General features: G+C 35.8%; 1 protein-coding gene across 9 annotated transcripts in view; it reads left to right on the forward strand.

Moving 5' to 3' along the window:
* The window catches only part of NOL4 (nucleolar protein 4), a 461126-nt gene that overhangs the window by 329384 nt on the left and 110137 nt on the right, over positions 1-21605 (forward strand). For 5 of the 9 annotated variants that reach the window (XM_061399638.1, XM_061399640.1, XM_061399643.1 and 2 more), the window contains 3 exons: positions 2683-2862; positions 3599-3790; positions 20718-20831. In XM_061399638.1, the coding sequence (XP_061255622.1) occupies positions 2683-2862; positions 3599-3790; positions 20718-20831 (486 nt within the window). The remainder of the gene's footprint in view (positions 1-2682; positions 2863-3598; positions 3791-20717; positions 20832-21605) is intronic. The other 4 variants (XM_061399646.1, XM_061399639.1, XM_061399645.1 and 1 more) reach the window with 1 other exon arrangement.

Raw genomic sequence — 21605 nt, forward strand, 5'->3', positions numbered from 1 at the left:
ATTTCTTTTAGTATTAAATATTATTTCATTATCTGGATCAACCACAGTTTATCCATTCACTCATTGAAGCACATCTTGGTTGTTTCCAGGTTTTGGCAATTATGAATAAAGTTGTTTGAAACATTGTGCAGGTTTTGTGTAGACACAAATTTTAATTCCTTGGATAAATACCAAGGAGCACAATTGATGAATCACACGGTGAATATGTTTAGTTTCAGAATAAAAGGCAAAACTATCTTCCAAAGTGGTGGTATCATTTTGCATCCTACAGCAATCCATGAAACTTGTGGTTCCACATCGTCTCCAGCATTTAGTGCTGCCAGTGTTCCGGATTTTGACCCTTGTGATACGTGTGTAGCGATATCCCATTGTTGCCTCAGTTTGCATTTCCCCAATGCATATGATGTGAAGCATCTTTTCATATGCCTATTTGCCATCTGTATATATTCTTGGGTGAGGTGTCACTGGCCCATATTTTAATCAAGTTGTTTCCTTATTGTTTAGTTTTTAGTGTTCTTTGTATATTTTGGATAACTGTCCTTTAGCAGATGTGTCATTGGCAAATATTTTCTTTCCGTCTATGGCTTGTCTTCACTCCCCCATATTTTAAGACCAACGACTTTGCAGAAAAAGAAAAACTACCTTCAGTGCCAACTCTGTAGAGAACCTTTCTTAGATGCTGTGAGGAAAAAGTAGGATATGTTTAGATTCCTGTCTCGGTCTAGCTTGAAGGAAAAAATGCATATTAACATGAAAAGAAACATACAGCACAATGGTGGTATTTAAATCAGTGTCAAAAGCTACTGAATACTAAGAGTTTACAGTGAAGGAAAAGACTCAAATAGACTGAGGTTGAAGTGAGAATCTGTGGAAATTGAACTTAATCCAGTTAGTCTTGAAAGCTTTTAGATCTTCAACAATGAGACAGGCAAGAAATATACCATCTGAGAAAGATAATTCAGAGTTACAAAAATTTTCATTTATTTTCTCGAAGGAAAAACAACAACAACAACATTGATTATGTTCTTGGTTTAGATCCTGAATATTTTCAGGTCTAAGATGGGTTTTCTTTACCTTGACTGCCTAGAGCTATCCATAAACATCCTTCGTGGTTCTAAGTGGTACTATTTGTAGTAGACTGCTGGCTTATGTGTCTCACGTCATAGCTAGAAAGAATAAATTAGCCTAGCATATTTGTATTCAGATAAGTGTATTATAACACTTTTAAAATATTACCATTTAAAAAGCATATATAGTATATTTTTTAAACCTATGGAATATTTGCCTTATATTTGATTAGGTGATTCTACCTTGTAAATGATCTAAACTATAAAAATAGGCTTTATTTTAAATTGTAACTCCACTTTTAATGTCAGTGATCTATTTTAGTTTTGTTCTCTGATTTTATGGTAATAATATAGTAGTGCAGTCCTTAAAGCAGTCAACACATATGTTGTCATTGCATGGAGGCAGTTTTGAAGGCTAATAGTTTAAAATTTCCCATTGTAAAGGTCTTTCAAAAGTAGTTGATTTTGTTGTTAGATTTCAGAATAGTTTCTGTTCTTTACAGAAATTATACATACTAGCTGGGGTGACCCGGGTATCTAAGTTATCATATATGAAACTTGGGGTTGTTAATCTGACCCAGTAATGACTGATTGCTGTACTACTCCAAGCTCCACTGCAAATGACTGAAACTCAGATTTAAGCAAAAATATAAAGGGGGGGTTGAAAGGATATAATATCACACAGCTGGAAAGATCCATGAGTTCATTTCATTTCAGGCACAGTTGAATCTAGATGCTCAAATGATTTCCCGAGACTGTTTCTACTCTTCTTAGCTCTGCTAGATTCAACTTGATTTTAGTTACAGGCACACTTTCTTCATCTGGAGCTGAAGGTTTGAAGCAGTGATACCTAGGGTAGAAGAGGTTGGTGCTCACAGGATTGGAACAGATGCTCGGCTAACAAGGAAGTAAAGGATATTGCAGCAAGACCCATAGTTGGTCTTGGACACAATTATCTACGTTTGTGAAAATTGTCTTGGTTGGCCTTCATTAGTACATTATGAAGCACTAAGCTTGACAAATGATTAGAAGGAAACCTAGTTACTTTTTTCTAAAGCAAAATCAGATGCCATCTTTAGACTCATAGACAAATTATAAAGTGACCTTAAAACATGTCCTAGCAGTCCTAGCATCAATATTTTGTATAGTCCTTGTTGGGCAAATCAGTGAAATATACCTACCCCTCAGTTCCCTGATCTGTGTCAAGAATACTAACACAGTTAGGTGGACTAAGCTCTGGTGTCATCTCTATTCCAAGAATATGTGATTCAATGATTCCTTTACAAAACTGATTGCAGGTTTTTGGTTCTGCAATGTGTATATTGAATGGAAACAATAATTGCTCTCAAAAAGCTAAATTCAATAAATCTTTCTGCAGTGACAGAAATGTTCTATGTGGCTATTGAGCACTCACCATGTGAATGGTGTGACACAGGAAATGAAGTTTTAATGTGATTTCATTTAAGTTAATTTTGATTTAAGTGAAAATAGCCACAGCTCTAGAATTATCAGCTTATTTAAACTGAAGTTTTGAGAAACGGTTGACATTAAAAGGAAAACAAAATTTATTAGCTCGTGCAAGGAATTTCAAAGCAGCAATTTCTTTTCTTTTCAGTCCCCTGCGCATAGCTATTCAAGCTACGACTCGGGCAAAAATGAGAGTGTGGATCGGGGTGCTGAGGATCTGTCTCTAAACAGGGGAGATGAGGATGAAGATGACCACGATGACCACGAAGATTCTGAGAAGGCTAACGAGACAGATGGCGTAGAGGCTGAGCGGCTAAAAGCTTTTAATGTGAGTCTTGCCACCCTCCCTGTGTGGCTGGATTTTTACCCCTTCACTTTCATGTTGTTGCTTGTTGGTAAATGTGGATATTTTAGAGACATGTTTGTTTAATTTACAGAAGGATTTAAAAAGTACATGAAACACTCTTTGCCAACCAGACACCAGAATTGCTGTGTTTTGTTTAGAATTTTAAAGCCAAATGTGAGCTGAAAACTGCAGTTGTGTTGTGTGAGTATGCATGTTTACCTAGCGGATGAAGGGGGCCTCAGCTTATGCCCCAGAAGAGCCTGCCCGTCATCCGTTATTTTTTGTTTTTGTTTTTGCTTTCCCAGCTTACCTAATTATGCATGACAAAAGAATCTGTTGTTTGTTTTCTGAGATTAGTATACTGTGCAGTGTAGCAATGTAACAGTCATTTTTATTATTAATAGAGAATTTACGGGGTGCTTAATTGTCACAGTCTACTGTTATTTCTTGATTTTTTTTCTACGCGATAGTCTATATTTTTCTGTCTCTGTCTGTCTGTCTGTCTGCCTCTCTCTCTCTTTCTCTCTCTATTTTTTAATCCAACCATTTAGAAAGTCTTTAAAGGGTGTTTGCTTAAAATTTCTGGCTTTCCATTGCAAAGTTCTCCAGTGCATAAACCAGAAAAGAGTATTTTCCTATCAGTAATCAAGACAGGAAGCTAGGAACAGCAGAGAGCAGCCCTCCAAACCCTTCTCCTCTGTCTCCCTCTTGCCAACAGATGTTTGTCAGGCTGTTTGTAGATGAAAACTTGGACCGAATGGTCCCAATCTCTAAGCAGCCCAAAGAAAAGATCCAGGCTATCATTGACTCATGCAGGCGACAATTCCCTGAATATCAAGAGCGTGCCCGAAAACGCATACGTACTTACCTCAAGTCCTGCAGGCGGATGAAAAGAAGTGGTTTTGAGATGGTGAGTTTTGAATTAAAACACAGCCCTAGATTCCATCCAAATCCCACATGTAAACCATGACACGATTTTTTTTTTCATCTTAGTGTCTTTTTAATTTTTTCCATAACGTCAGGTCCAGGGGGTTTTTGTTTGCTTGTTTGTTTTTGCTCCTTTTCATCTTCCTGAAGTATTTATCCCCTCTGTTGATTCAGTAAGGAATACCTTGTGAGACTGGTGCTCACAGGCCCGCGTGGTACCACGTCCTAGAAAAGGAGGGTCACATGAGTGAACACCAGCAAGAATCAGCATCCCATTCTTGTGTGTTATCTTTCTGTTACTGCTGAAGCAGATCTAAGGTTAATCAAGTCTTGAACTGAAGCACCAATGGTTGCTTTAGATGGCATATGAGAATGCCTTTCTCTGGAACAAAAGGAAATGAATGGATCCATCTAAGGAGTATCAATTTCATACCAACAGTTTACAAATAGCAGGCCTTGAAAACAAAGATCAGGGAATGAAACTCCTTATGTGAAAAGTAAGGCTTTTGTGTACTCGGTATATTTGTGTGTCTGTCTTGTGGATGGTTAACATAAGCTTTTAGATTCAGCTTGGCTTTATAGACGGATGACATTATGCCAATGTTAGGTATTTATGGCTGGAATTTAAATATCAGTGGTTTTTGAACTTTATTCTACCTCAGCTTGATGGAGTAGTTGTACCTAGAAGTAGTTTTTACAAAATATTTTAAAATTTTCTTAATATTTTTATGTACTTGAGTGGACAAGTACTAGAAATTTTCTGAAACTATTTTATTTGTACCTTTGAGAAGCCTCTGTGAAAGCCAAACTCTTTGTGATCAAGGCCTCTGATTCATTAGGTATCATAGAGCAGGAGTTGATACAGATTTAGGAGAGGTTTCAGAGTATCATATATAAGAAAGAGCTTTTCAGATAAAAATGAATGACAAGCAATAACATCCCTTATTATCCATTTCCTACATTGACTTTTGAGAATATCTTTGAAATTTTAAAAGGAAAATGACCATTTCTTATAGAGAGGTAGTCTGTCAAGATGGTCTCTAACACAAGGCTTGGTCCCCAGAGAGCGTGGTCTGGAGTTCTAGTCCACCAGAACTATGCTGCTGTGTAACCTAGGCACATCACTTCAGTTTGTCATGCAGAATTCTTAATTTCTATAAAGTATACTTGAGATAGTCACAGGTTTTTTATTAGCTGTATTTATTTACCAAATATGAACACCTGTGTGTTTTAAGCTTTGTGCTATGCATAGAGGACAAAAAAGTTGATATCAAATCATGTAGGTTTGCAAACTAATCATGAAGCAAAACATTATAAAGAAATGCTTTGTATTTCATTTTTAATAATTTTCAATTGTTCATCTCTTTGTTCATTTATCCGTATATGTATAATGTGCATAACATTGTACAAAGTAATGAGAAATACAAGATGCCTGACCTGTTAAATGAATTTAGCATGTTTCCTAATCATGATTCTTTGAGGTTACAGTTGTAGGAAGTGAAGTGCTAAAGGAAAAATGCAAACTGAGTGAAGTCGCTCGGTCGTGTCCGACTCTTTGCGACCCCATGGACTGTAGCCTACCAGGTTCCTCCGTCCATGGGATTTTCCAGGCAAGAGTACTACAGTGGGTTGCCATTTCCTTCACCCGGGGATCTTCCACCCAGGGATTGAAACTGGGTCTCCTGCATTGTAGGCAGACGCTTTACTGTCTGAGCCACTGTGGAAGTCCAAGGCCTACATTAAACAAGTGAAAAACACAGATGAAAATTGATGTTGTAGTTTAGCCTATTTTTTAAAAATATATTATTCAATAATGTACTACTAGAATTAAATATTAAATTTGCCATCTATTTAACACCAGAATTTTGATGTGCTTTACATATGACTTCATTTTCATGGAGTGTGTCGTCATTTTGAACACTCATACTTGCCTGGAACAAATAAGGAAGGCATGACTAGGGCAGGTAGTAATTACAACTAAATACTGTACATTAATATTCTTGCCATCATAATTTTAAAATTAATATGATATCAATAATTTAAAAAATTGTAACATTTGAAAAGGCTTTCTTTTATTATTTTTGCTGTATGAAGACATGCAGAAAATGTGTATCATTTTTAATATATGATTATTTTTACATGCAAATTATTTTGTAGTACTTTGATAAGTCAATGAAACAACCTAAAGACAACTTCAATATATTTGAAGAGAATAATTGGAAAGCTGTAGGACTATTTGATAGGGGATTCTGTATTTTAAAATGAATGTATGAAAGTGACATTCAGAAAGCTTAGCTCATCCAGTTACTTATGGTCTCTAAGGCAATAGACTCTGTAAGTAAAGCAAAATACAAAATATTAAATTACATAGTTCCTTCCTGACTTTGATTCAGAAATTCAAAGAGATATTCCCATAGAAGTGGTTTATCACAACTTATATTAGTATTAGGGGTTTCCCAGGTAGCACTAATGGTAAAGAACCCACCTGCCATTGCAGGAGACTTAAGAGACTCAGGTTCAATCCCTGGATCAGGAAGATCCCCTGGAGGAGGAAATGGCAGTTCACTCCAGTATTCTTGCCTGGAGAATCCCATGGACACAGAGGAGCCTGGCGGGCTACAGTCCATGGGTTCACAAAGAGTTGGACACAACTGAAGCGACTTGGCCCTTATATTAGTATTATATTTAAGAATCTGACTTTCACTCTAATTTTCTGCTGTTGTTAGTACAAAAAATATTCATTTTTAATTAATGTACACTACACTATCCCTTAAGATGAGGCTTCCCTGGTGGCTCAGATGGTAAAGAATCCACCTGCAATGCAGGAGACCTGAGTTTGATCTCTGGGTTGGGAAGATCCCTTGGAGAAGGGAACGGCTACCCACTGCAGTGTTCTTGCTTGGAGAACTCCATGGACAGAGGAACCTGATGGGCTTTAGTCCATGGAGTCACAAAGAGTCAGACATGACTGAGCAACTTTTACTTTCACTTCTTTTATCCCTTAAGAATTCAGAGCACAAGTACTTTTCATTGACTTCTCTGAATGCATACAAATATTAGAATATTTATTTATGCATTCTTATTTCACTGAAATCATTAAGACCCCAAAGGTCTTAATAGCTTAAGTAGTGAAAATCTCTGTCATTGCACCAAACAGTCTCTATAATGCATGAAGTTAAAAAACCTTATTATTATACTTTTCTATACATTTTCACTAATTCATTGTTTCCAATGATCTCAAATCATAAGTTCTTCAGTGTTGAATATAAAAGAATATGTTTTATGAAAAGTAAATCCAAGAAGCTTGATACAGAGTACTATGTTAGTTTTCAATAGATTTTAAGAACCATTGAGTTAGATAGCCATTATATTAATCCTTAGACAAATATATCATTATTGATTCTGTTATGCAGCTTTGACACTCAAGTTACTTCAGTTAGTTTTCTAAAGACTATTTGTTGATTGTTCCAGAAAAGAAATGTATTGCTCCAGTGTGTCCTGATCTTAAATTCAAGAGCACCTATGATAGATTAAACAACAAAAGCAAACCTTTGTGAACAAGGTGGGGTTGGCCCATACCTGAGTATCATTTGTGTTATGGATATGATTTCTCTTTTTATTTTCTGAGTTTGCATTATTTAGAGAATCTTTCACCAGGCTGCATATGTTTAGATGCATTTTTGTAAAACTTAAATGGAAATATTTGGAGGATATAGTCAAAGACTTTCAACCCATTCTGCCTCATGTACCTCAAATTTTGTGTCTCGTTTTCAGACCATATTCTAAGTTCTTTATTCAGATCAAGTGGCCTAGGTATTGGAATTCCATAAACTCAATCTCTTGAAAAATTACCTATTAATTTGCCTTTTAATATTATTTATTTGATCATATTTGTTTCAAGAATTAATCTCATGCTATTTTTTGAAGAAAAATTTGGCCAGGAACATTGTCCCTTAGGCTTGTGAACGCCCACTATAAATGATCTCATTTGGAACCCTCTTTTAGCATGTAATGAAAAATAAAATGTGTTTCCCCTACAGAAATAGAGTGCTTTTATGTTTTCTCATCGTTAACTTACTAGGTTCACTTTTTTGCCTGTCAGGAAGTTTAGAGCCAAAATCTTTCTGAGTTATCTCTTTCCCAGTTATCTGTTTAGTTTGTTTTAGTGTATATATTTCCTTGGTAGCTCTGGTATCTGTTTTTGGTGAGGAGAGATATAATTTTAAAACAAATGTGTAAATAATCTAATTATGGAAACACCATCATTTCAGACCATCTTCTAAGTTTTTTATTCACAATATTTTTAATCTTCATCTTATAATACCCTCCTCGGTAATTTTGCTATCTGACCTTCTGGTTTCACAGTTTTTTTTTTCATTAAAAAATAAGTATTAAATGTTTAGGAAATGGTACATTTGTTTAGCGAATTTGACTACTATATATCCTTTGCCTCTATTTGTCTGATGTAAACTAACGTAGAGAGATCATAATTTTTGTTCAATTCACAGCTTTTATAGCCATGAAATAGACTATGTATAGGTGTTACAGAAGCTACAGTGACACTTGCTGTTCATTCTTTAGCAAATAGAGCCACTATAAAAATGAATTAAAGTGCTTCTTTAAACTAAACATTTGACCAGAAATATCGCGAGCCCTCCACACAAGACCTTGATTAAAAACTTTATATCTGTGCAGCCATTATTATTCACAATATTCTTCATGCATTGTGATCACAACTGTGCCAGTTTCTCTCCCTGTGACCAATTAACTTAATTGAAGCTAATTAGCAAACACATTTTGTTTGAATTCCCCACCTGCTAGCTGTGCCATATTTTGCCCTCTCTTTTATAGATGTCATCTACTATCCCCCAGGATACTTCTATAACATCTTCTAAGTTCTTTCTTCATAATATTTCTTTCTAAATTTCATCCGTTAATATTTTTCTAAATAATTGACAGCTGATGTTGTACACTCTTAGTTCTTTAACTTTCTCAGTTTCAGTGAGTTTACTTCAGTGAGTATTAATTAGTTCAGTCATTATTCGTATGGGTATACCTTAGTCTTTGCTTTCTCTCAAGGAGCATGCCCAAGCTATGTTAAACGTTTTCACAATCATGTGACATGTTTTAAGTATCCTCTGCTGTCTTTACAGAGACAGTGTTCTGGTCTTCCTTGCTCTGGATCACCGGCTGCTTCTGCTGCCTGTAACTTGACCTCCTTCGGAGCATTGCTTCTGTGACCATCCCAGTGGTCATAGTTTCAGCTTTCCCCTTTTGCTCTTTCCCCTTTTCTTATCTTCTGCCTTAAAAAACTCCCCAGATTCCAAATAGATATAGATATTGAGTTTAATGGCTTCTATAATCTTTCTTTGAAGACTCAATGAGTCTTTATTTGCCATGTTTCCTGAATGATTATTTTATACTCACAAATGATACCTGTTACCACCGCCTCCACTAATAGTCCCTTATTTCAATGAGTTGTCGTTCTCACCACCATATTGAATTACTTCTCATGAAGAGCTCATGACCACCTTTGCACCAAATCCAAAAATTGCATCCTCGACTATAAATCACCCTATTTTTTTTAACTTTTTTTTCCTGTTTCTACTCATGTACATTTTTCTTGGTTTGGGGCACTGCTGAAGTTTCTGTGTTTGGCCATGTACTTACTGCACCTTACTGTCTCCATAGCTGCAGAGGCCTGCCCCCTTATAGACTTCTCTCCTGTCTAAGTGAGGGCTTCCCAGGTGGCGCTGCTGCTGCTGTTAAGTCACTTCAGTCGTGTCTAACTCTGTGCGACCCCATAGACGGGCAGCCCACCAGGCTCCCCGTCCCTGGGATTCTCCAGGCAAGAATACTGGAGTGGGTTGCCATTTCCTTCTCCAATGCATGAAAGTGAAAAGTGAAAGTGAATTCACTCAGTCGTGTCCAACTCTTCAGGACACCATGGACTGCAGCCTACCAGGCTCCTCCGCCTATGGGATTTTCCAGGCAAGAGTACTGGAGTGGGGTGCCATTGCCTTCTCCCAGGTGGCGCTAGTGGTAAAGAATCCACCTGCCAAGCAGGAGATGAGAGTTCGATCCCTGGGTCAGGAAGCCCCCTGAAGAAGGAAATGGCAACCCACTCCAGTATTCTTGCCTGGAGAATCCCATGGCAGGCTATAGGCCTTGGGGTCACGAAAGAAGTGGACACAACTTGATGACTAAACAAAAGCAACTCTCAAAGTAGATCCCAGTCAAATACAAAGCCTTGGTATTTCATTCCACATCTCAGTCAGATGCTAGACAAATGTACTGTTATATCCTCGCTGATTGCTCTATATTCTCTATCACCCGTCCTCTCCGCTGATCTGCCTCTTCTACCAAGTCACCAGCAAATTCCTCTTGACTTACCTAGTTCCAGCAGTTGCCCCACTGTTGTCATTCACACCAAAGTTCATAAACTTGGAATGATGTCTGACTCTCTTTATATTTATGACTTGCATCCTCCCACTGACTAACTTCTGTTTATTCTTCCTTTTCTGTCTTTCCCAAATCAGTCCCATAATTTTGAATTTTATCAGCTATCATTTTATTTCTAGCTTCTCACACATCTTGCATAATTCTTCTAGCTCAACTTCCTACTTCCATCTTACACGCCTTCCCTACCCTCTATTTGCAAGCAGAGACAAAACTAGGACTTGCACCTGAAAATTATGAAATTTGGGACCTTTTTCAAAAGTAAAGTAACACAAAATTATGAACAAAAAAATGTATATAGAAGGATGAATATATATCTACAATTAGAAAAAAATATACAATAAATGTTTTAAAACAGAGAAATCTAGAAGACTCAAATCTTTTACTTCAGACATATCTTTAGACAATTTTCAGATATACTTATATATAAATACTCATACTTTTATTTTAATTTGTTTTCCCATTCCTACCTGTAATCTTACATCATCCAGAAACTTCAATATTATTAGTTCCATCCAGTTGAAGAACCCTGGGGCCTGTACTTCATTGGCTTTATGATAAATCTGCCTTTGCACCTGGAGTAGTCTTCCTCAATTTTGACTTTGATACTGTCGAATTTTTATCACTTCAGGAAAAATTCTGAATTTCTTATTATAGTGTTAGTATATGGCCTTTTAAAACTGGGAGACCTAGGTTGAATTCCTGTGCAATTTAATGTGATGTTTCTGAGTCTCCATTTTTTTTAAAGGAGAGGGCTGTTGGGGTATTACCTTGTATAATGTAAATAAAATGATCAGCATTTTATTAATAATAATTAATGATAATCTGGCCCCTTTCTACCCTTTCTTCTGATATGCTCTGTTATTTCCTTTAATGTCTAGATCAGGGATCCCCAACCTCCAGGATCTAATCCCTGAAGATCTGAGCTAGAGCTGATGTAATAATAATAGAAATAGCATGCACAATAAATGTAACACACTTAAATCATCTGGAAACCATCCACCCTCTACCTCCCCTGTCCATAGAAAAATTGTCTTCCATGAAACTGGTCCCTGGTGCTAGAAAGTTTGGGGACCACTGGTGCAGGCCATCACAGGGAACCTCAACTCTTTCAGTGTGTGCTCTCTCGGTCCACTGATTTGTCCTGATTCAGGGTTCATGGGTACTATTCTCTTTATTTACTGAATGTATTTTATTTACTAAAGTTGAAGAGTAACTAAACTGTAAAGAATACAGCCTTCATAGCTTTCAGATTTGCTCATCAATAGATCCTTAAGTATTATGTTGACCTGAGACTCATGGAATACCTCTCATACACCCCACTCACCTTCTATCTACAAATACATATAAATCCTGAGTAAAAAAAAAAAAATTACAATTTTTAAATACCTCTATAAGCTCAGAAGAAAGAAAAGGAATTCTCAGGACTTGAAATTAATAGAAAACTCTCAGCCAAAGTTGTGAGCCCTTAATTTGATATGGAGATAGACAAAGTGACTTTAAGCCCAGACAGATTAGGGCTGGGGTTGAATGCCAACTCAAGTTTAGGAGATGTGGATTTTGGTTTGTTACTAGGCAGGAACATGAACTGAAAACTGTATATAAAGCTGGGACCATTGCCTGCCCTCTCATTAAGGGAGAATTACAAATGTCAAACGATAGCTTCAAAAACTGAAAAGAAAGTGAAGTCGCTCAGTCGTGTCCAACTCTTTGCGACCCCATGGACTGTAGCCCACCAGGCTCCTCCATCCATGGAATTTTCTAGGCAAGAGATCAAACCTGGGTCTGCTGCATTGTGGGCAGACGCTTAACCGTCAAGGCCACCAGGGAATCCCATTTCAAAAACTGAAATGATGGACATTATAAATATTGAAATTAGAGCCTTATTATATGGGTTAAACAGCAGATAAGATGATTCATCCAAAGAGAAAATCAATAAACTGGAACACAGAACTATGGAAATTTCTCACAGAAAGGAAAAAAGAGAGGGAGAATTTGAAAAAGAAGTTTACTTGGGGACTAGAAATGATATAGATCTAGTAGACATTCCAAAGGAGAAATCAGAATGAGTACAACATTAGAACAAATAAGGAGGAAGAATTTTTCAAAATTTACTAGGCCATGAATACTAAGAAGAGAGAAACAGACCAGTTCTGGGTGGCACATGGGTGGCACAGATAAAAACAAAGTCACACCTGTGTGTGTCAAGGCAAAACTGCCGGAGACCCAAGAAATTCTTAAGTGTCACCAGCAAGAAACAAGGAACTATCTAAAACAGTATAACACACTGAACATAATACTCATCCTCAAAACAGATGTCGGATGACAATCTTCAAAATACTAAGAAGAAAAACTCTTTTAGAGAAGCTACATTTAATCTACAAATCAACACCCAACTAAACTCTACTTCCAAAATAAGGAAGAAGGACACTTCAGACAACTACTGAAATTACAATACCACTCACAAGCTATCTCTGGATGACCTAAAATGTACTCTAAGAAAAGGGAGACGACTCAAAATGAAACATTGGAAAATTAGCAGTAAGCAAATCTGAAGAAAAGCTCCTGATTTTAGTCACTGGATCTTGGTTCTTAGCCATGTTTTATCAGCTGTTACTTGTGGAGTTTGTATCTCTTATGCTTCAGAAACAAATAGCATTTATCTGTGAAAACCAACAACATCTGAAATAACAAATATGAAAACTCCTGCACAGTTTGTTACCTGGTCTCTGAGGAACATGATAAATGCAGTCTAATCTGAAATTGCATTTCACTGCTCCCTTTTCTAGGAAACCCTTGCTGTCTCAATCTGTGAACTCCCAAGGGAACTAAATCCAATGTTTGTATCTGTTGAATCCTCACTTTTGGCTAAAAACAGCTTTAAATCTCTCTTTCTTTCATGTGCAAATTGTACTTTGTGGTACTTTTGTAGTTTTATTTTATCCTGTCTCATATTACTGTTATTTATATATGGGCCTTAGCTCCCTAATAAGAAGTTACGTTCCTTGACTACTCTGCTTCTTAACTTGTTCATCTCTGTATCATCCACTGTGTCTTCTATAGTATAATTAGTTGCTTGTGAAAGCTGCTTAGTCTGTTGAATTCAGTTGAGTTAAAATTGTTGAATGAAGGATGAGTGGATGAATGGACATTCACAATGTGCTACTTTGTGGTAGAAATCAGTTGGGAGATAAGCTAATGTTTATCGTATACCCTTTCACAGTATTCTGCAACTGGCATTTCAATTTTAAAAACTACTGATAACTGATAACAAAATATTTAGCAGGATTAGTTTCCTAAAGAAGGCAGTCATATAACATTTTATTTTAACCCTCTTTTTAGCTCATGAAACACTATTTAAAAAAATATTTTTATCTATTTGGCAACTAGTGTGAATAGGTAGTAATATTAATTGTATGAATAGAATTTGTATATAGTTTTAGGTTTCACAAATGAGGAGAAAATATGTCATGATCCACAGTAACCATAAGTACATATAATCACTTATCTTCAGGATTAAAAGATGTTTCCTAGTAGAGATTTTAATAAATAGTTAGAAATGAAAACATGTCATTTTAGTTGAAAGTTTAGTTTATCTCATCTTGATCAGATGTATTGTCAGATGACATTTAGCTAAATTGGGCTTTAGTTTCAACTATAAAATTTAACAATTCCCCAGGTATTTGTGAAACATCATTGTTAAAGGCCAATAGTGTTCTAAAATTAAGACCAAAGCAAAGACTATCAATTCATAATCAAATACTTATAATGAAATCAAAGCCTAGATGAAGGTTAATGAGCATTTTTGTTTAAAATACATTTTAAAACTCATTTTAAATTGGTCAAGAGATTTTTCTCAAACTGGGAAGTCCAAGGATTCTCACATAGCTGGATCCATGGGCTCAAACATCAGGGATCTGCTGCTCTCCTAATATTTTACCTCTCAGAGTCTTGCCACCTGTTGGAAAATGTTGCCATCAGCAGCCCTAAGCTTCTTAAAACTCCCAATGCAGGAGTAGTCTTCCATCTTTCAGCTTCAGGTACCCATTTCCATGAAAGGACTTGGATTAGCTGTATTTGGATCACATGTCCATTTCTTGGAACAGTCACTGGGAACAAAGGAATGGTCTCCCATGATTGTCCAGGACGAAGTCATGTGGCCAGAGTCAGGTCAGTAAGGGACTTTGCTTATCACGTCCACTGAAACCCCACAGAGTGAGTTCAAGGCAGTGTACCTGCTGCTTTAGCCCACATGCACCATCCTTATCTAAAAACTTGGATCATCAGTGGTCCAGAATTCAGAACTTTTTTGATTGGGGAGACATGATAAAGTGTATCTTCTATTTATTGCTGAACACTCACACTGGGGTCTGGAGAAACATCCCATACACAAGTATATTAGTCTTTCTGCTGCAAAACTTAGGAATATTCATAGAAATAAGAAAGAAGAACATTATAAATATCCTCATAATCAGTTTCTTCTGCCAACTGAGTTTGCCCTGAGTGTATGAAATATTTCAGCTTATACAACTTTAGGATTTTAGAATTGCTTATAAAAGACTGTGAGTCTGTAATGAACATACTTTATTGCATGTATATTATACCCTATATGCTAAGCATTGTACTAACTTAAGTGAACTCTATGATAATAGAGATAGTATTGATTTTGTTTATCTCCATATATGTGGACTTGGCACAGTACCTGAAATATAGAAAGTGCTCATGAAGTATATTTGTTCAGTAAGCTAGTAAAGATATCAGTGACTTTATGTGCCTTCCTTCATGGAATTCTAACTACTTCTCCCTGACACAGAGATTATTTTTCCTGTTCATAACTAGCTGACGAAGCTCAATTTTGCCACTCATAAAGATAAAAATAAAATAACGATACTTGGCAGAATGAATGAGGCTCACAGAGATTAAATAGCAAAGGTGATCAGGCAGATTGCAAGGAGGCAATTACACAGTAATAATCCAGGTCTGTCTTACATAGTTGCTAAACTTTCCTTTAGCCCACTGATGTCCATAGGTGAAGCCGCCTGTTCAGAAGAAGGGATACCTTGGCAGCTGCAACTTTTTACACTCTAACAGTTATGTGTTGAGGCATGAGTATACCATTTTGGGATGATAGGATGTGCATGTCATTCAAGCTGCAGAATTGTCAAATTATGTATTTTATAAAGTAACAAGCTTGGGAGATATCATCTTAATTTAGGATGTAACCTACCTACACTCTGACTACTGAATCACTTGCTTTAATTACTTTGAAAAAACTCATTCACTTAAAATCTTGGGTGGATGTCACAGTTGCTCTAATCCGGCTTGTCTAATACTTGATTAAGCTCTATTTAAACACTCGAATGGAGAGCATTGCCACAGTCTCCCATGAACATAAGCTTACATTCTTGATTTCTTTTCCTTTTTTTATAACTTCCAAAAAAAAAAAAAAATCCTACCACATCCTAAGGGTACAGCAGAAGTTCAGAGAATTCTAACATTGTTTTAGTTTTAAGACCAAAAAATGGTATGGTAGGTTTTACATGCATAAATGAGGAAAGACACACTTACTTTGTGCTAACAGCAATCACATCCTAAGTCCCCAATTAAAATGTGACTTTTTACACTCCCAAAGCCCCACAGGACTGTTTAGCCATCTGTTTAATGAAACAGCCACTATGGATTTGGGCATAAATAATTATTACAGTAAGGACAGTGCTGAGGATAGATCAAGTCATCCCAGTTGAGCATGACAGTTAATTATGAAGAGATAATTAGTGTGGGCTAGTTAGGATCAGCTCATATCCAGGAAAAAATAGGTAGCAAATCTCAATCTTGGTATAGATCACATAAAGTGGATGATTATACACATTCTTGAATCATTTTTAAATTTTATAAGATATACACCAAATAGTAGATTTACTGAGCTATATTCAATCACAATAAGTATTATTTTCCATAAATTATCTACTGATAATATCTGTTCTTTGCATTTGATTTTTTGTTGAAATATTATTATTTCAAGTTATTACAATGGAAGCTTGTGTGTCTTACTGGTGTTAGGAGGAGTCTTCTGCATTTATCCTTGGTAGAACCCATGACTACAGCCCTTAATGTACTGCCAGGAAAACCCTGAAGAGATGATTTTAGAATAAGCTCTCTGTGATTAAATGTAGCAAAGCAAAGGAGCATTCCCACGAAGATGGTTCTAAGAACTCATACTAAATAATAGTTTCAAATTTCTCTCTTAACACTGCTTTTATAAGGAACACAATTGATTAATTTCCTTCTCATTGTCTTGTTCTAAGTACTTTTGAGTTGTGAAATAGATATTAGCTACATTATGGAGGAAAAATCAGCAGAATTCTTTCATATTTAGTAAAGTATAGCTGGGCACAGCATACAGTTATGCTGTGTGTATTGATCAGCATTAGCATTCACTACTGGCTCATCAGTATTAAGAACCAAGGGGATGTTTGCCAGGATTGCCTTACAGGAAAAAAAGAACAAAAAAGAACTTCTCTGCCTGGCTCCTCATTCTCATTTTGAGCATGAAACTAAGCTTTATTATGTTTCCTGTATTATAGTAATTTCTTGGAACTTCTGTTTGCTCCACAATGAAAATCTTGTGAATTTAGATTGCTTCAGTTTACAATTTGTGACTGAATTAAGTTCCATTTTATCATGTTATTAATGAAGAAGGGTTTTAAAAAATTAATAGGAAAACATTTTACGAGGATTTTGACCACTCAAAGATAAGGACTTTAAGAAGGTCCTAATATATTCTTTGTTTCAGTGCAAAATTGAATTAGCTGTACAGGGATTCCTCTGTAAGAATGTGTAGTATTTAAGAGCTCTAGTTTTCTTTAAACTCATTGAGACCTTAGTTTTAAAATGAGAATAAGTTTTACTAAGGAATATTATTCCAAACGTATCATCAGAATTACATATTAGTGTTTCCACATCATAGCTGTGTGATCTTGGGAAAATTGTATAGGGATTTAATTTGGTTTTCTTTAAAAAGAGTGATATAAGTAATATATTTTTTTTCTCAAGTGTTGTTTGGAAGAAATCAGATAATGAACCTAAGATTCTTGTGTTAATGCCTCCACACCTAAGCACTCAATATGAGTTAGGTATTATTAATATTTATCTTAAAATTAATGAGAATGAACTGGATTGGTGTTCTCCTCGGAGACACATATTTTGTCTTTAGTTAGTATAGTTTAAACTCCTTGAAAAACACATATATATCTCTTAAACCGTAATAGAGATTTTATTCATTCATTCTGCCCTTCTCCCATGAGCTTATTAGTTATAATTGTAAACAAATGTCTAAATAGCTATCTTTGGTATGCTTATTTTTAGTTGAGCCAAGAGTTTATGTGTAAACATTTCTCCTAAAATATTTTTATTAATAATGAATTATGTAAAAGTACTAAGTATACAACAGAATTTAGGAGAGTGGAAGAGATGAGAACTGTGGTACATGAAACCTGGCTTCTATTTCCAGTTCAGAATTAGGCAGAAAAGTTTCTTCAGCGTTTAAAGAAACTTGCATTGAATGATCACTATGGCCATTTACAGTTATCAGATTATGATTCTACAATAAACTCAGAACAACTCTAATTTCAAAATTATATTGTTTAACCTCTGGCCGTGTCTTATCACATATCTTTGCTTCTACCCATTGCTTCCTCTTAATAGGAAAGAGTACATGATTGCTTTATCTTGCAGTCAACTTTTTCCCCAAAATCTTGAAATGAATAGGTTACCCAGTGACCTTAAGAAATATCTCGTCCTACTCAGCCAGGACATTATTCTAGTTTCTGAGAAAACCAAATAAATGTATCTGGGAAAAACCCAACTCTATCATTTTCTCAACAAGGAAACTATATAAGTTATTATACACAAGAACATATACTCTTCTAGTAAAAGTCATTTCCCATTTTATTTTTTTCCCCATTTTAAATATTAAAAAAAAAAAGAATTTGAGAGGAAATTCTACCAACTAATTTTACTTCAAAAGATGTTTTACCTTGTGTTCTCTCTTTTCTACAAACTTTTATATATTTAAGGGATATATGTATTTATTACTACAATTTAATCTGCTTGATGAAGCTTCATAGTATTATATGGGCTTCCCTGGTGGCTCAGACAGGAAAGAATCCACCTGCAATGCAGGAGACCTGGGTTTGATCCCTGGGTTGGGAACATCCCCTGGAGGAAGGCACGACAACCCTCTCCAGTATTCTTGCTTAGAGAATCTCCGTGGATGAGGAGCCTGGCAGGCTATAGTCCATGGAGTCGCAAAGAGTCAGACACGACTGAGCAACTAAGCATAGCACGTAGTATTATATATTTCTAATTTTGAATAGAAATACCAGGTTAAAAGAATAAATGAAATGGATGAAGAACTTTCATAGAGACTGCTGATACTGTGCTTTGCTTTTGTTAATTCAGTGTCTAGAACCAAATGAAGTATCGAAAGGTATAGTTTATAAAGGTATGCACTTTCACGTCTAGTATTTGAATAATGCCAGCTACAGTCAAATAAATGATTTTTTTTAAATAAGGGAATGTTCTTTTTCCCATTTTTCCTATGACCCCTTTGCCTCAAAACATAATTCAGTTGTATATCAACTGAATCAGTTCAGTTGTATATCAGGACAACATTGAATATCCAATTTCCATGAAGTTTAGAGTATAATTTCGAGCCACGCTATGGCCGTCTTTTAATGAAACACTGATTTTTGTAGCTGAATATATTTTCAGTTCTGAGCTAGACTGTCTTATCCATATTTAGCCAAGTGCAGAAAGAAATGAAGCAATATTCATTTCGAAATTACGTATATATCCTTTATGGCAGTTTAAAAATTTTAAATGTTTACCGCACTTGACCCTCTCTATTCCCAATATAGAGTCCTGGCTTTGTAATTTCCTTGTCAAAATATTTTTGCTTCTTTCTTCCTGCTACCTATGGGGCCTCTTTCTTTTCTTTCTGTTGGAAAAATCACATCCCGAGAATCCTAATGCTTTGCTATCAGAGTTGTCCAGCCAGTGTTTCCAATATCTTACAGGGTTAGCAAGTGGAGACTGTACTGCATACCTTTCCTACCTTTTGCCTGCAGAGGCCACTTTGGAGTTGGAAACCTGGGGGAGTTGGCTGAGGTAGCAGCAGAAATTTCTTCCTAGTTCAAGCAAGGTCAAAGCCTGGTCTCTTTCTACACTGAACAAATGCTACTGAGAAGTATCCATTAAAGCACCGTGGGTCTGTATTTATCTGTTTTAGAATATTGTTTGAGATAGAAGTGCTATGGTTCAGTTTGCTAAAGCACATGAGACATGCCAGAGTTAGCAAAATGAATCAAGTCCAATAAAGGCATGTTCACATTCATTTACAAAAATACTTAAAAGATCGTTATGAGTTTGGTGGCTTCTAGTAAATATGTGTGGTATCCACATGTAATTTGGATGGAGGCTTTGAAAACCTGAGATAGCATGCCATTACATATGCTAGTTTCCTAAAAGACATTTTTTTTTTGTAATTTCATATTTTGCTGTCTCACCTGATTTAATTTTTATGCATTAATATCTTCTTATCTACCATTTGCTTGTCTTACTTTTTAAAAAAATGTTCAGTATCTTTAAGTACTTCATCTTTCAGTTAGATAATTTTGCATGTAATTATGGGGAAAATGGAAAACTTTTCAGATTATCATGAATGATACGGAAAATCACGAACACTTTGTACCTAATTAGGAACTTAGGGGTTTAGTGAATTTTAATGTGAGCTACATAGAAGATGGATTTCCAATATGTACCCATTACATTATTGATATTAACACATATTTTATAGATAAAACATGTAGGCACATACTCATCTCACGTCTAGAACACTGAATTTTTGTTATAGAAAAATTGTTGTAGGTCTGAATTTTCATTTTGTTTTTAAGCTAAAGTAAGTTTTTTTAAAAGGATTTTATTTGTATCAATTGTGTCACAACTTAGCCTGTAAATAGCCGTAATATTTCATGTTAAGATGATTTGGCATGGTCAGAGTGTCTGTCAGTTTTTCCAACTGTTTCAGCCCCGTCTCTTGTTTTGTTTTTTGTGCATTGTCGTAGGTTATAAGAGAAATAAAGGACTTGTTTTCCTTACAAACCCAGTCAGGAATTTTGCCACTGCCTGTTCAAACTTAATGGCCCAGATTAAACACTTGTGACAAAGGAGCTATGGGAGTGAATGATGGATCTGTAGTATCTCTAATGTTAACCTCTAACTAGCTCTCATTATTCATCTTTGAAACTTCCATTTCCTTTTTCTATCAAAATCAGTTCAGTTGGAATAAATTGATACTCTTGCACGTCCTATGATATCTTCTGAGTGTAGTGTTGGTCTCTTAATGATACTGTTAATAATTTTTTCATGTTCTTTTCTCTCTTTTCTTTTAGTCTCGACCTATTCCTTCCCACCTTACTTCAGCAGTTGCTGAGAGTATCTTGGCCTCAGCCTGTGAGAGCGAGAGTAGAAATGCTGCCAAGAGGATGCGCCTGGACAGACAGCAGGTACTGAGGAGTCTTGTGGGCTGGCGACTCTCAGCTGTTGCAAATATGGTCAAGTTAATCTGATTCATGAGGAAGAGCAAAATCTCTGGAATGGATTTGAAGTCCACAGAGAGATTGCTTTTCTTTGTGTGATGTGAGGTGAAACTTGAAAATACGTCTCTGTGAGACCAGTGGAGATGCAATGACAAAATTTTTCTCTGATGAAAAATGGACAGTTGTAAAATGAATGAGCTATAATTCTTTTTAGTATCCAATTTGAAATCTAGTGACTTATTTAAATAAGAGGCTCTAACTGATCACTTACAATAATTTCATAAATTTATCTGATCTTTTATGATAGTGACCTGATTATGATCTTTTTAAATGGAAGTGAACATCTCTTTAATTTCCTCTGGTCCACTGCCAAATTTCAATAGGTTATGCTGGGAATACAGAAAACACAATATAATCTTGAAGACTAGAAAGTCATAAAATGGGGTATAAAATAATTAAAAACTACATCCTGGGCTTACATTCTCATTAACAAATCATTTACTGTATAACCATTAAGTATCATCTATCTATATCTTTTTTCTAAGGCTATATATTCATGTAGGAGAGAGATGTATTTTTTGTGCATTGTTCATTGATGTTTTGCTCAGTTTTTCTCTTGGTTTATCTGCATCTGTCTGTCTCCCCTTCTCATGTCTGGGATGTCTTTCTTTCTCTGTTTCCCTTTTCTCCCTAGCCCTCTTTCTTAATCATCAATAATAAAGACTAAATTATAATATATAA

The sequence above is a fragment of the Bos javanicus genome, chromosome 24 (genome assembly GCF_032452875.1).
Source record: "Bos javanicus breed banteng chromosome 24, ARS-OSU_banteng_1.0, whole genome shotgun sequence".
In the NCBI taxonomy this organism is placed as follows: domain Eukaryota; kingdom Metazoa; phylum Chordata; class Mammalia; order Artiodactyla; family Bovidae; genus Bos; species Bos javanicus.